A 16,022-nucleotide genomic window follows, 5' to 3' on the forward strand; every position below is an offset into this window, starting at 1 on the left:
CTTATGATCCAAAATGCAACAGTACAAAAAACACTACATGCAGTCCACAATCAGATTACTATCGACTAATCTTAGGAACAGGTATCTTTAGAAGAACGACATTCAGCAAATTTATCCCATATCTGGTTCATGTATATTATTTCCACTATCAAGCATGTATATGACACCCTTGCTGTGAAGCGAACCATGAGCAGAATGTTGCTCCAGGTGGTAGGATGAAAAAGTATCTCCTTGAAAATGACTTTTTATTTCACCTTACAAATTAAAGCAAAACAATTATATGTTGAGAGAACAGTAGAAAACAGGTATTAAAGAGAGACTAGAGCTCTTGGCTGAAAAATCTCTAAAATAACAACCTTTATTACGGAAAGCAAGCCATTAAGTGACACTGTAGGGAAAGGAAAAGACCCTAATAGGTCAACTGGATGATTTGACTGCCAAGCCAAATTTCTCCCTAATGCATACTTTCCTGCCAAGCTGGTTTGAAACAGGCCAAGTAACAACATTTCAAGCCCTTTGCACCATTTTAGTTCTTTGGGGCAGGGCTTTCTCTCAGGTAAATATTGTTCAAATATTTTGAAGTGTATGTTGTTAAATTAGTTAGGAGCAGTGACTTTTAAGTGCTTAGTTATACACACAACCCAAAAGAGGTTTTTTCAGTTCAGATCTGAAAACAAGCACCATGCTTATTCCACTTGGGCTGCTTTATTCTGCTTTTATGATCTCTCAAGAAATCAGCATTTCTTAAAGCACAAGGGATCTATAACATTCTGTGCACATTGCTCAGAGTATACCAGAGTATACCAAAAATAAGTTCCAAAAAGAGATTCATATAAGACAGATTCTTTAGATCTTGATATCTAAGAACGACAATTCAGCTTTTGCTTTGCTGCGGTGAACCAGCCATGTTTGTAGTCATCCAGTTCTGTTCCTGAAGAGGAGATCACATGGATTGTGCCCTAAATTTTAATTTCTGTGGCAACAGAAGGTCTCTGAAGTGAACACAGTCTATGAGCACCCTCTGATTTGTTCTGGCACTATGGGCCATGCCTAACAACAGATGAGACCTCCCTCACACCTCTGTGCAGACCACTGAATGAAACTAAAAGTTATCTAAACAGAGTTAGCCTAATGGAAGCTTTTCACAGTCACTTGGTTCTCATGTTTTGTGTGTAGATCCCCAAACTTCTGTTTAATTCCCCTTGCACAGTCTCCAGAAGCAGTCCCACTGGTGTCACATGTATTCATACTATCAGCTCCTGAGTGAGTCACCAGTGCTCATTTACCAACCACAAAGGTTTCACATGGTGTCTGGTTATGAAAGAAGATATATATATATATATTTTAATGATCTAACCTCAAACTAACCAGATCAAAGAAGAAATGAATAAGGGATCTAGAAGCCAAGCATCACAGAATATACTGTGGATACACTGTAACATACGTAAAATCCCAAAAGTTAAAAACTTCAAAGTGCAAAGGATAAAATTCTATAATAAACAACCCCAGTTGACACTGACAGTTGTTTTGCCTCTGAAACTTTTAAAAATAGAATACTCTTCAAAAATATTTTAGAAAGTCTTCATTGCTCCTGAATCATCACTATTCCCCGTGTCATAAATTTCCAGACAACTTCCATCAATTAGATTGCAAAATGCCTTAGAAGAAAAACTTTTAGATTGAGATATCTGCTGCTAAAACTCAGCAACTAAAAGCCTTCAGCAGCAGGCTCCATAACAGGAAACATAAGATATCCAACTAAAATACAAGGTGGAGACTTGGGAACCAGACTGTAATTACACTGTCTTGAGCTTTCTTGGAAGAGTTCTACTAACACCTGTATTCTTATTAGAAGTACCACAGGATGTTTAATAGAGCAAGCAGCCAGAACCTGATTTAAAACAGGATTCAGAGGCACTACTTCCAAGAATCCAAATTCTGCACACTTGGGAACTGATCTGTAACCACTGGAAGGGAAGTGTTATTTAGTGATTTTATGGCACTTTAAAGACAAGATGAGAAACACAGAAAGGTTGGACAGCTGATGCTAAATAAGAAAGCTCAGGCCCTGGCATCAGGATAGCTAAGTCACACAGAGATTGCCCCATCTGCAATCTGAAGGTGTTTCTAAAGCCCTGAATAGATCCAAAAGATCCTATGGATACTGTGAACTCAGTCAAGCAGTACCAGATACAGACAAGGAAGTATAGCTACAAAAATGCAGGACAGACATGATAAACACGTCTTAGCAGTAAATCCAAGTTCTGAGTGACCCCTGCTCTCAGGACAGGACTGGTGAATCTGCAAATTCATATATAATACAGAAAAACCTATACTTCCCTTGATGGCAGCTGCAGCACAGGAATACCTACTCAGACTGACCTGAACCACTCACTCGCTTTAACTGAACACTGACTCAGTCTCCACTGACTAAAACAGGAACTTCAATACCCACCATAACTTATGTATAGACGTGCTATAAACCTGAAACCAAATCCCCTCCCATATGATCTTGGCATTCAAATTATAAGCTCATTCCTGACCAAGAACCAAAAGAAATTTCCCATCAGTTAAGTACTCATTTTCCTTTATTCTGCAAGGTTTCTTGCATCTTTCAGTAACTGAATGGTATCAGTTACTATCAGAAAAATAAGTGTGAAACAACTCAATAGACAGACTTAGCAAAATAGTGCATAGCTGCTTAATATGTTTTTGTGCATGATAGGATCATCTGATGTAAGATATTGTGCAGATATGTGCTATGTCATATGGAAATAATGCATACTGCTTTGTCATTGTATTCTTTTAACACTAAAAATGAAGATCAAAGAAGTGTAAATTCTGGAGGAAAAGGTATCTGAAAGGAAACAAACTTCTACATGTGGTGTTTCCCACACCCCCGCCCCCTCCCCCCAGATTTAAACATCATAATAGCCAGGTTTTTCTAGACCCCAAAAGCCTACTACATTTTTACATAGATACACTGTTCCTTCTCTCCTCTATCTGTATTTTCATTTTATATATTTTAGTGACAGAAGAAACCATTTCACCTGACCTCCTTTTATCACAGGTTTAGTTACTCTAGAATTCAGCTACTCCATCAGTCTGCTGATTTCAGTGCACCTACCAAAGAGGCAATCATTCTTGATGCTAAAGCATCAGGCAAAAAAGAAGCCCTCAGTCTCATCTTTTTCTTTGTTTGTTCTGGTGATTAAGCGCCGGATTGATGAAACAAGCATCTGTGCAAAAGAGAAACTCTCCAGTTTCAATTTCTAATAGCTGGTTCATACCATGCCTCCCATTAATACATTAAAAAGCTTTTTAAAACCTGTAATGGCATCCAGAGACTGTAATCAATAAATCCACTGATTCATTCTACCCTTCAGTGTACAGTCAACACTGAACATCTGCAAGTTCCCAGCAATAAGCTTTCTTCCCCAGCTCCATCTGCAAACTCTATCATTGGTTTGTACTAGAAAAACCCCAGAAGGCTGATGTGTGCCCAATACTCAAGCCACTCTCCCTTGATAGACCTTGTGTATGCTGCACTGACATTTTTTCATTAGAATTTTGTACAATAAAGAAACCTTTACAAAAATCTGCTACATAAATAAAGCTACCTGTTAAATCCATAATAGCCCAAAATAATTTAATTATTTGACAGTGGATCCACACATCACTTTTATTGACATTCTTCTCAGAATTCATGCCACATGACAGGTTTCCCTTCTTATCTCACTTACTCTTTCCCGTCAAGGATGTACTCATCTCCAGCTTGTCTTCTTAAATCTTCTCACAGTGAAATTCACTAAACCACACAGAGCTACCATAATATATACTATATTCCCATCTCTGCCACACAGTCAGTGTTTCTTCATGCTACTGGGCTCTGCCACCTCCAGAATTTCTTTTGTTTCTAGCAAACTTTAAGAGCTGTTTCATACCTTTATTAACCATCAAGTTCTCTTCAGGATCTTTGCATTTCTTACAAATTCACAAGAGTTCAGACTTTCTCATTAGAATGGTATCTATCTATTATCCCCTCTATTTTTCCCCAATTATTAAATGTTGTCTTTCTTAAATATGAACTGTTTCCTTCATCAGTGAAAACAAAATAATCCTGTTTCTGTTCTGACCAAGTTTATCTTTTCCTAAGAGAGTATTTTGTTAAATGTAGGAAAAGCATTATGCAGTGCTTTTCACCTTGAACTGTCTTCTGAAACAATGATGAATAGACAAAGATACTCCAGTTAGATGGGCATTATCTCTGCCCTTGGATATCTTTCATGTCACCGAAGCATTTGGAACTCTATTTAAAGGATCCCAAACCTGGCATTCAAGGCTACACTCAATGCTAGAACACCAAGATTTACAAATTAATAATCAGAAAAATTGAGTTTTCTTAGCGAAAAAGAACAAAGACAACCTAGGAATGGGTGTATCCCCACAGATCATCTAACATGAATCCAAGGCCAATGTACAACCTTTGGCAGCAGTCAGTTTTCTGCCAGCTTGAGACTGGGGGACCTCCTGAACCAGGGGTCAGAGTTTTTCAGTTCACAGTCTTTATCTCTGTGAATTTGCCTAGCCATTGCCTTTGATCCATTGGGAATTTCACAACAAATGCTTATGATGAGCTCTATGGCTTACTTGTGCCATTTTAATTGGTTTGAAATTGCCCTCTAGCTAAGTTTCAGAAGAGATAGTGAACAAAATGTTCCCTATTTATCTTCTCCTTCTTGCTACTCATGACTTGAGAGACTTGTTTTCCTGGCTTGATGACATGTATGCAGTACATATCACACAGATAAAATTTGAAGTATCATTTCCTATCATCTACTGAAATTTTACTTGACTAGTTCTCTCAGCTACTTCACTAACCTAGATGAATCTGTGGCATTTTTCTTTCAATTTCACATTTTTTCCCCTTATTTATTTAATTCTTTCAAGAGGGAATGACATTCATATTCAGACCCTGAGAACAGCTGCTGCCTTTCCTTCAGGAGTCTTTTCCTGACTTCAGGATTATCCATGACTTAGCAGAAAATCCTATCACAACTTCACACTAATTCTTTCATCTAGCAGAGCTGCTGAAGTTCACCACCATTTCAAGACTTCATTCCTTTGTCTGAGCCATGCTTCCCCCCATCCTCAAAAGTGCCTGTTCATTTGTGAGTGGGACTGTGCTGAGAACCAAATCAGGGAACTGGACTAAGTCAAACAAAATAAAGCAGCACCTTAATCTTCAAGCTTTTCAATTTCCCAGATGCATTTTAAATATCAGCCTCATTAGAGATACCACAGCACTACTGAGAAGATGCTGAGCAGAAGCACAGGGAAGGGAAGGAGTGGCCAAGCCTAAGAAAAACTTCAAACATTTTTCCCAACAAGGACAATAGTAATGAACTCACACCCACATGTTGGAAGAACCCAGTCTTGATCATCACTTGAACACCTCATCTACCTCAGCCTATAGAAATCTATGAAGATATAACTCCTACTGGCAAATATCATTCTGAAGTTATACATACAAAATGAAGGTTTCTGCTTCTGCCTCATATTCTTAGGAAACATTACACAGTTCTGCTTGTACTTGCTAAATGTCTCTGAACAGTTGTTACAAGCCAATTCAGAAATGCAGTTCCCATACTACAGGGACGTAGAGCAGTCTGAATAAACTTGACACACACAGTCTTGAACAACTAAACCTCCAGCTATTTTGACAATGCACTTACCGGTGTATGAGAATCTTAAAGGATTTGGACTAATAGGACTGTTACCAAAGCAACATGCCAAATAAATTCTACCAGCTTTGTTATGAAATAGTTCTACCTCAGAATTCATCATTTCTATTTTGCATAGTTATTTTTTCCTCACTAACAACTGAGTCACTTTGAGTTGCTGAAACACCACTAAGACTAAACAAGCATTTGGAAATGACTGTATTGGATGCCACACCCCTTGAGATAGTAACTGGCTGCACACCAGAGAACAGTGAATTTCTGTGTATTAGCTTTCAAAATAAAGGTAACGTTGTTTCACTTAAAAAAATTTGTACCCCATATGTTCTTTCTTCAATACACTTTCAAATAACACACTTCAGAATCAAAATCAAGTCCTTAGGATAAAATAAATATGCTTGCTTCTTTTTTTCTCTTTTAATGTATTTTCTTCTTAATGTATTTACTTACAAAACCATTCACTACTAAAAAATTTGTGAGGTTTGCACAGTTTTGAGGGGTTCAACGTGAAAGAAAGATTTCCCCTCATGATCCCCACTTACTTCTGGCATTACTTCAGCAAAGCAAACACCATTTTATTCACATCTCTCAGGAGAAATGAAATTTCACTGTAAGCTGACAGTGTTAATACTCACATTCACTTCCACGTCTATGGACCAGTCTCCTAGTGGAGGGTTCTTTGATAACTGAAATTTCTTTGAAACTACACCTAAATCACCCTCCTCCAGCAACCATTGCTGAATCAACTTCTTCCGAGGGTCCTAGAAAAAAAAGAAGTCCGGATCCATATTAAATGCAATTGGCTTCACTAGCAAGATTTAGGCATCAATATATATAACCTGTGTCTGGCATGTAAAGTCAAAATATATGAAAAATTCCAGGTTCCCATGGATACTTACTCGGATATAAATATTTAGAGAAGCTTTGTAAGGTTTGAGATCAGGATAGACCGTGACAACCCGAAACATGACATCCTGTCCTGGTTTGTATGTAGATTTATCAGTCTGAATGAATACAGACATACTCTTTGCCGTGTATATCAAGCTGGTACGGTTAGAGAAGACACGCTGGCCATCAGCATGGCCTTCCACCAGTAATTCATAAGTCCCAGAAGCACTTTCCAATGGCAACTAAAAAGAGAACAGTGAGTAACCATTAATTATCCAAGATATAACTGAAGACAGTATGACCATAGAATCATAGAATGGCCTGGGTTGAAAGGGACCACAAAGATCACCTACTTTCAACCCCCCTGCTATGTGCAGGGTTGCCAACCACCAGACCAGGCTGCCCAGAGCCACATCCAACCTGGCCTTGAATGCCTTCAGGGATGGGGCATCCACAGCCTCCTTGGGCAACCTGTTCCAGTGTGTCACCACCCTCTGTGTGAAGATTATTCCATAAAATATTTGCCATTAACACTTAGAAAGAGGAACAGGACTTCAGGTCTCAGCCACTATAACAATTACATAGAAATGTATACTAAGAGGCAGTCTTTCAAAATGTTTGTATGAGATTTTTATTAGTAACCAGACTTTCAATAACATAATAGGTATGTATTCATACACCACTAATATACAGTCACATTCTGCTCTCTTTTCTTTTCACAGTTACTGGGAAATTTCTTGTATTTAATCTTGGGGACTACTTTTTTTTTTTTTTTTCAGTCTTTGTCATTTTCTAGCCATTTATTTTCCAGAAATATAAGAGCTGAAGAAGATACGTATAGGCAAGATGAGCAGGACAGAAAGAAAAGTTTGTGTATATCTCTTTATAAGGTTCAGCTCCACAACTTTTAGAGTAGAAAAAATAAATTCAGAATGGAAGTCTCCTGAGAAACTTAGTATTACTTCTCAATGGAAACTGACTAACTTTTTTCTCATCTCCCTGCATTTAATGATTCATAATTACATTAAGTACTGTAGCTCAACCAGTAAGATAAATATTCTTCCCAAAGCATGAAGAACAAATATAGAGAGATTTTATACAGTTAACTGAGGTGCCTTGTTAAGGACAGACACTGCAAGATCCTTCAGTGCTGGCAGCAAACACGGGCAGACATCATTAGCAAGGAAAGTTGGACAACATAAGACAAGAATAACCACACACAGGTGTCTCCCTCCAGTGACTAGAGGAAATCTGGAGCTCACAATTTAGTTGCACCAGTTCATTTCCTGCACTTAGATGGAGGAACTTCAGCTGCAGGAAGTCTGAAGGCTCTAAGCGGAACTGCTGCAGGACATGGAGATGTCACCTCGAGCAGAGCCTGCACAGATAAAGAATGACCCTAGGTGCATTCCAGCCCAGATGCAAACTTCTGTCCTGCCATCTGCTTGGAACTCACTCTTTGAAGATGGAAAGGGTTTAACAAAGCATGCAGCTGGTTCCAGCAAGTAGTGCTGCTAAAAAGCTTAGGAGTCACATGCTTCTGTTTGTAGTTAGAACAGTAAATCTGGAGCAAAGCCTCTGAAGTCAAGACAACTAAAACAGACAGGCTTACATTTTTCAGCATAACATATGGAAATTAAGCTCTCTTCTCATTCTGGTAATGAAAATTACATCTGTTAACTCACCAGGCATAGCACTTCAAAAGTATCCTACCAAGGTCTATTATGAAATGCTGCCTTGCTGTCAAAACTCGTTTTAAGAACATACAGCGAAGTAATGGTTTTTTTCCCAAATAAAGAAGAATACGACAGTGACAAATACCACAAATGCAAATGTCTGTACCAAGTACATTTCTTCTCCATGTGTGTACCTATAAAGAGGAATTAACTACGATTTCATCCCTCTCTGTTGAGTTTCTGTTTTGAAAAACAAGTTAAGAGGAAAAAACATTGAGAGGAAAAATAAATAGGCTTTCTTTTTCCACCCACAAACAGGCATATGATGACACAGGAGAAATGGTTCTGTTTAAAAGATGGACTTATATAACCAAATTCTAGGTGCAAAGCACTAGACTTAGATTGACTCTGCATTTCCTTCAACTGCAGGTCACTGTATACACATTGCCAAGAACATATGATTCACACATTTCAACACTTAAACTTTCTCGCCAAGTATTCTGGAATATATTAGACAGAAGGAACAGCCTTAGTTACTACATCAGTCAAATATAACCTCACAATTAATTCATTTAAGAATACTATCATTTATTTAAAATACTTTATTCCCTAGGAGGCAGACAGGATTTTCTGCAAGAACTCCCAAAAACATTACAAACCTTCAGTGTCAAATTAGAGGTAAAATAGGCTTGTTTTTTCTCATTGTAGCTATGAATAGTGCTCTTTCAGCGTCATTTTACAGCATTTCTTTAAAAGTGTGCAGTCATCATTTGCAGACCTTCTGTCTTTTCCTGTAGCCTTTTTCTATCATGAATAAAGCTAAATGGGATTTCGCCCTGATTTTTAATGTCTTGATACTTTTTATATCATAACGTGGTGACAAAGATGCCTATTGTACCTTTGCAGATGTAAAATCCAAAGACAATAAAAGTTTGCATTGTACTGCAGTGTATTAGGACATCTGAGATGTAAAGTAACCCAAATTTTGTTGCTTGTCATCATGCTAATGGAAACTGAACTAACACGATGTTTCTGGAAGTTCACTGCTAAAATAAGGGTAACTATTTGCCTCAGCCCCATCAATTCCATCTCCAAAGGATATTTCTCAACCCATGTATGAGCTCTGCATTTTTTAAACAGTACCCGAGCAGAAACTTACTTTAAAATACATTTTATCTTAGTTGATACACTCCCTAACTACATGGTATTACTATCCTTGTCTAGGCACCTAGGCACACAAGAGAGAAAATAGCTATTTCATGCCCTTCTCCTAACCACATCCAGCCACTCTCACGAGCACCTCAGACAAGGAAGCTCTTGTCTTCCCTGGAAAACATGACAGCTGAAACCATTACCCATTTTGTGCTACAAGCCAAGTATGCTTTGGGCAATAGAGAAATCTACCATAGCTACATGAACAACAACAACAACAACAAAAAATCACCATTAAAAATATGAATCAGTTCTTCTAAACTGACAGGTTATGTTCAAACAGTGCCCAACCACTCCCCTCCTCCCATCCCTACAACACACCCTGAATGTTCAAGAAATGTGTAAAGGGTGCTCAAGGAAGGCATTGTTTCTTTCAAGCTGTAGTAAGGCAGGCTGGCAAATATAGATTGAGCTGGATATAGGGTCCCCCATTTTGTTTATTGTATGCTTGAAATGTTCTAGAAAATATAGACTCAGTACTTCTGAAATGATTACGGAATTCGATTTTGTAGAAGCCTAGTAAGACACAAGGATGCTCTTAGACTGGGCAAATTATATTAAAGAACTTGCTAATCTAACTTGTTTATGTTTTTGTGTTTGTTCGGTGTTTTTAATTGGATTGTTAATGTTTATGCTTATGGTTTGTATAGATACATTTCAACCTAGAATTCTTTACAATGCTGAACTGCTCATCATTACTGATTATGCACTCTTGCATTATGTATCACGCATTTTTGTTGACTAGTTACTTTACTACGTACTTCCACTGAATGAATCATCAAGAAGATTATGTATAAATAAGAGCAATGTTTTTATTTTAATTTAATATTTCTCAGTTATTAGAACAACAAAGATGATAAAGAGTCTGGATTACCTCCCATTCAAGGAAAGGCTGGAAGACTTGGGTCAGTTCAGCTTGGAGAAGACTGAGTGAGGATCTGATTAATGTTTATTAATATCTAAAATGCACGAGGCAACTGACTGAAGCCAGACTCTTTTCAACGGTGCACAGTAACAGGATGAGGAACAGTGGCCAAAAACTGGAACATAGGAAGTTCCACAAAAATATTCTGTACAGTGAGAATGACCGAGCACTGGAAGGGGTTGCCCAGAGAGGTTGTGGAGTCTCCTTCTTTGGAGATATCCAAGACACATCTGGACACCTACCTGTGCAACCTACTGAAGGGAATTTCATTTAGCAGGGGGGTTAGACTCCATGAGCTCTAGTGGTCCTTTCCAAGACCTGCAATTCTGTGATTTTGTGATTACTTTGCACAATTATTTCAGCTCTAGTAAGCCAAATTCTGTAATTACTTGCAATAAGCTGTGGAGCACTTGATATGAAAATTCTTAACTTAATGATCAGCAAATAAAGTCAAAATTCATACATCTCATCAACAATAACTGCTGAAAAATCTCAGGCAGTCAATATTTTCTTTGAGGGAAAGGAAATAAATACTTACTACTGGAAGAACAAGAGTCCCAAAGGAATCTGAATTAAAAAAAAAAAAAAAGAAAGAAAACACTGTCACAAACAAACTTCATACAAATTGAACAACAACATAACCAGGTTAATTTGCAGATCAGCTCTCCTCCCCATTCCCACACTACCCAAAATACCTGTGGCATGGAGCCACAATAGCCTCTGCTTTGCCAGACTACTAGATTTAGCAACTCCCTAACAGAGCAGTCTCAAATCTGCTAGAAGAACTAGACAACAGTACAGCCCAGAGAAACTGAAACGCAATTCTCCACTTGAATAATGGCTTCCAAGATGCCAACAGGCTCCCAGCTGGGACCTACCTTGAAAACAAATCCCCTCTTGGGTACATTTGTGCCTGGACCAAAGCATTCCTCTGTTTCTCAAAAGCAGTTGATTCTGCACCTCCTTCATATTTAACATGAAACAAAGTCAGCAACATGACCATCTAAGCTGTGCCTCTATAACAAACTAAACCTGCTTTTTCTCTGAGCATCGGTTCTCATCCACATACATCCACCCCACCCATTTCTTATTTATGTGGCTGATGGAAGATGTGATACCTTTTCCAGCATTGCAAAAGTACAAACCCCAGAGCAGTACTGCAGAAATGTTATTTCTCCATTTGGTAGGAACAGACCTCCGTGTTCTCTGCTTTTTCCTTTGCATTCACATACCCTGAAACATCTTTACTCAGCCTTCTATTTCCCAAGTTACTATTTTCCATTAATTCTGCAGCTGGACAAAGTTTTCAAAGCCATGCACAGCATTTACCACCCTCAAGAAACAGAGCACACAGAATTAACCATTCTCACTGTATTATATCACCTTGGGAACGCTTAACTATCATATTATTGTGCAGGGCTTAATATGACTCAGTATTTTAACTATTTCAGATAATGTGAACTCAGATTTTCTCACAATACTGAAATTGCTACAGCTTTTATTTTAAATATTTAACATGAGTATTTTTTTATGACCTTGATGGTGTTGTCTTTCAGTGCCATCACCTCTCTTAGCACAGCTAGCAAATTTTTTTTGGCTTTACTGATTATTTTTTTTTAATTGAGATTGGAAAAAGAGTTGCCATATTGTGGCTAATAAAACCTATAGGTATTAGCATTCAGACATGCTTGACAGTGTTAATGGCAAAAAAAAAAAAAAATGTTTTTTAATAATTTTTTAATTAGTACCATATCATTTAAATGAATAGTACAGCCACTGCAGGGTTCACTTTTCACGTAGATCAGCAAAGCCCTTTTGTAATTTCCACTCAGTTACATCTTTTTATAATACCTAGGACAATATAGGCTCACAGCTATTTTTCACTCAACAGTTCACCCAGCGCATGAGTTACATACATTCTACACAGAACTGCTGCTCTGGCACAGTTGTCTTCCATAGTCAGCTGAATGTTACCTCTGAGATAATTCAAAAAGAAAAATTCACTGTGAGTATTGCATTATCATAGAATCATAAAATGTTTTGGGACCTTTAAGATCATCTAGTTACAATCCTCCCACTATAGGCAGGGACACCTCCCTCTCGACTGGGTTGCTTGAAGTCCCATCCAGCCTGGCCTTGAATGCTTCTAGAAAAGCATCCACAGCCTCTCGGGCAACCTGTTCCAGTACCTCACCACTTCCTAATATCTAATCTAAATCTCCTGTCTTCCAGTTTGAAGCCATTTCCCTCATTCTGTCACTACATGCCCTTATAAAAAGTCCCTCCCTAGCCCTCTTTCAGGTACTGGAAGGCCACTATAAGGTCTCTCCGGAACTTTCTCTTCTCCAGGCTGAAAAGCCCCCAGTCTCTCAGCCTGTCCTTGTAGGGGAGGTGCTCCAGCCCTCTGATCATCTATGTGGCTCTCCTCTGGACCTGATTCACATCCTTGTGTTGGGGCCCCAGAACTGGACACAGTACTCCAGGTGAGGTTTAACAAGAGCAGGGTAGAGGGGCAGAATCAAGTCCCTTGAACTGCTGGTCACAATTCTTTTGATGCAACCCAGAATATGGTTGGCCTTCTGGGTTGCCTGCTCATGCTGAATCTTTCATCAACCAACACTCCCAAATCCTTGTCCTCGGGGCTGCTCTCAAGCCATTCTCCACTCAGTCTATGCATGTGCTTGAGACTGCCCTGACCCAGATGCAGGACTTTGCACTTAACTGTCTCTTAAAATACATGCTGTGATTCTGAAAGTCACCATGGTAAATTTGCTGTTGACTTCTAGGGGCCTTTTCTTACCCAGAAGAACATCAAGATTAGCCTTCTTACCAGTGGGAAAATGTAATGACCCCTTTTATCCAGAACTTCACTGCATTTGAAGACAAAACATTTATTTGACATCTGAACTCTAGTAAACATTGATTTAAAACAAATTGTTTCTTTGACAGTGGCAAGTAGAAGGCAGTCCAGACGGATGGAAAGCAGTATGTCCCTGCTGCTGTCAGCGTGCTAAAGGAAAACTCCCACTCAGCATGTACCATCTATTCAAATTATAACTCGGGTTAAATCAAGTGACTCACATCCTGCTAATGATGTCTGTGGGCAGCACACTTAATTACTTCATTCTGGTATACAATGGTTTAACAAGGATGGATAGCATCTGGTCCTTTCCATATGTTTATGCTACTGTTGAAGCCACAGTTTCTCCTGCCATCCCTCCATCCTCTGCACTTGAGAAGCAGCCCAGACAATCCTTGACTCTCAGCAACACCACTGACCTTCCAGGTTTTTACAGCCAGGAGACCCAGACAAAACACAGAAGCAGAGAAGGCACTCCCACTGCACAGTATCATAGAGACCAGGAAACAGCTAAGCTTGCCTGGCACATGAGGCTCCTGGAGAGGAATTACACAGTGCTGAAGAGTACCTGGTGCATAGGTATACTAATTGACTTTATTTCCAGCATCTACTTAAAGAACTTCATGCCTAAATAACCCTATTAAGAAGAGATATCATTTCAGCTAGAGGAAATCTATGTCTTTCTAGCTCATGAAAGACAGTTACTGTTAATTAGGAAAAAAAAAAAATTAAGGGACTATGTTTCACTGGTAAAGGAGGTTGGATACAGAATAAACTCACAAAGACAGAGATGGTATAAAGCTACCTCCCAAATTTTTTCTCAGTTGTATACTTAAAGTAGAAGCACTAAAAGTAAGATTAGAGTAGTAATGCTCCTCTAACTCCCATCCCTCTGCATGATAATGTGTGAATAAAGCTGTGCTATACCTTAGTTTTGTACATTCACAACCTATGTCACCATGTCACCAGAAAGGGAACAAAAAAAACACCTTTGACACTACTGAAAGTCAATTATTAACAGAAGAACAGCTTTATTTACAAGTATGAGAGTAGATGTGCCCAAAGTTAAGTATTGCTAGACTAGCTTTCGTCTATCCAACATAGCTAAATATAGCACTGGCTATAGCAGTTGCTTCAGTATGTTATGAAGCACCAAGAACAGAAGTTATATTCATAGAGAATCATACCAGAGTCCATTCCCCTGGGCTTCTACTTCCATCTTTACCCATACTAATGCACACACACTAGCACACATGCACTGCAGGCACTTTGCAGCTGTCTAATCAGAACAGCGCCTGCTTGCACCATCGCTTGATAATGAGTATCATGCTGAACACAGATATCTCAAGGTACTTCCCATACTTCAACTAGGCCTTATTATTAAACCTGTTTTCCATATGCTGTAGCCCAAACAGAGTGAAGCACGATCATGTTGCAGAGTCAGAAGCAGAAAGTTCACAACTTTTCTCACATCTAGGAAGTAAAACTAAAGAATGTAAAGCCATAGAAAATGCTGTTTTGGACACAATTATGATAGCCAGAGTAAAAGCCCATCTCCATAGAAAGGTGGTTTCCATGAGCTATTTCCAGCACATCAATTCAAAATATGTTCCCTGAGCAAATGTGGCTCTGGCAACTGCTTCCACATCAGTCTACTCCTTCAAAGAGTTGAACACTGAACTATGTCTGAACTGTACTGCCCAGGGAGGTGGTGGAATGACCAACCCTGGGGGTGTTCAAGGAACGATTGGATATTGGATTGAGGGACATGGTTTAAATGGGAGCTATTGGTGATAGGTGAACGGTTGGACTGGATGATCTTTTAGGTCTTTTCCAACCTTGGTGATTCTGTTTCTATTTTCAGTCATAGGCATTGCTAGCAGCAGGGCAGACAGGACGGTGCTAGACATAGTGGGTTTCACACATTCCCAAGCCTGGAAGACCTACCAGCAGGTCTCAGCCAGGTACAGCTGTGCTACATATGAGAAGCAGCTGGGGAGGAGGGAGATTTAAACTGCAGCCACTTCTCCATTGTATGACTCAGAAAGCACTCCCCTCCCAAAGCACTGTTAGGGAGCTGCCTGGCTTCCTTGATCAAGTCCAGTGCGTGATGTTGTTCCCAGACAGAGAAAATTTATAGAAGAGGCACTGGGGCATTAGGTAATCTCCTGGTTTATGTAATTATTTTAATGGGAACTAAGCAGCCTGGACAGATCTGAAAATCTCTGGTGTTGTAGTGAATCTGTGTCACTGTCATGCATGCTTTTCCCACATTCTCAGAGCTTCTGAAATGAGCCCTGGGAGCTCTACTTAGCTGCACCCAAAGGTGGCTACAGCCATACTCAAGCAGGAGCAGCTGACCAAATATTCCCTTCATGTCACTGCTGAATTGCAGAAATTCACCATAATTTCCCATCCACTTGATGAATTAATGGTGCAGCAACCTCATGTTTTTAAGTAGCAAGCCAGAGTCCAGCTGCTAGCACACAGCACAGCTCTTGTAGATCCTCCGCCACCATGCAGCTGGACACCTTTACCTGCACGAAACTGTAACACTTCCACATGACTTACACATGACACCAGCTGAGTCCTCTCTACATCTAACCAGGAGAAGTTGTCTCCCTCCTGCAGAGCCTCCCTGCTGCATTGCACTGAAATGCATGGAAATCCCACAGAAACAAACTCTTGGTCTGCAACCTCCTTTTTCACTGATTCATTGG

General features: G+C 39.3%; 1 protein-coding gene across 1 annotated transcript in view; it reads right to left on the minus strand.

The window, feature by feature from the left end:
* Window positions 1-16,022, minus strand: part of CD109 (CD109 molecule) — a 72,234-nt gene that overhangs the window by 44,829 nt on the left and 11,383 nt on the right. Inside the window, exons 3-5 of the mRNA XM_015859075.2 lie at window positions 10,981-11,009; window positions 6,641-6,871; window positions 6,377-6,502 (exon numbers count right to left, since the gene is read on the minus strand). Coding sequence (XP_015714561.1) covers window positions 6,377-6,502; window positions 6,641-6,871; window positions 10,981-11,009 — 386 coding nt within the window. The remainder of the gene's footprint in view (window positions 1-6,376; window positions 6,503-6,640; window positions 6,872-10,980; window positions 11,010-16,022) is intronic.

Source organism: Coturnix japonica, chromosome 3 (assembly GCF_001577835.2).
Source record: "Coturnix japonica isolate 7356 chromosome 3, Coturnix japonica 2.1, whole genome shotgun sequence".
NCBI lineage: Eukaryota > Metazoa > Chordata > Aves > Galliformes > Phasianidae > Coturnix > Coturnix japonica.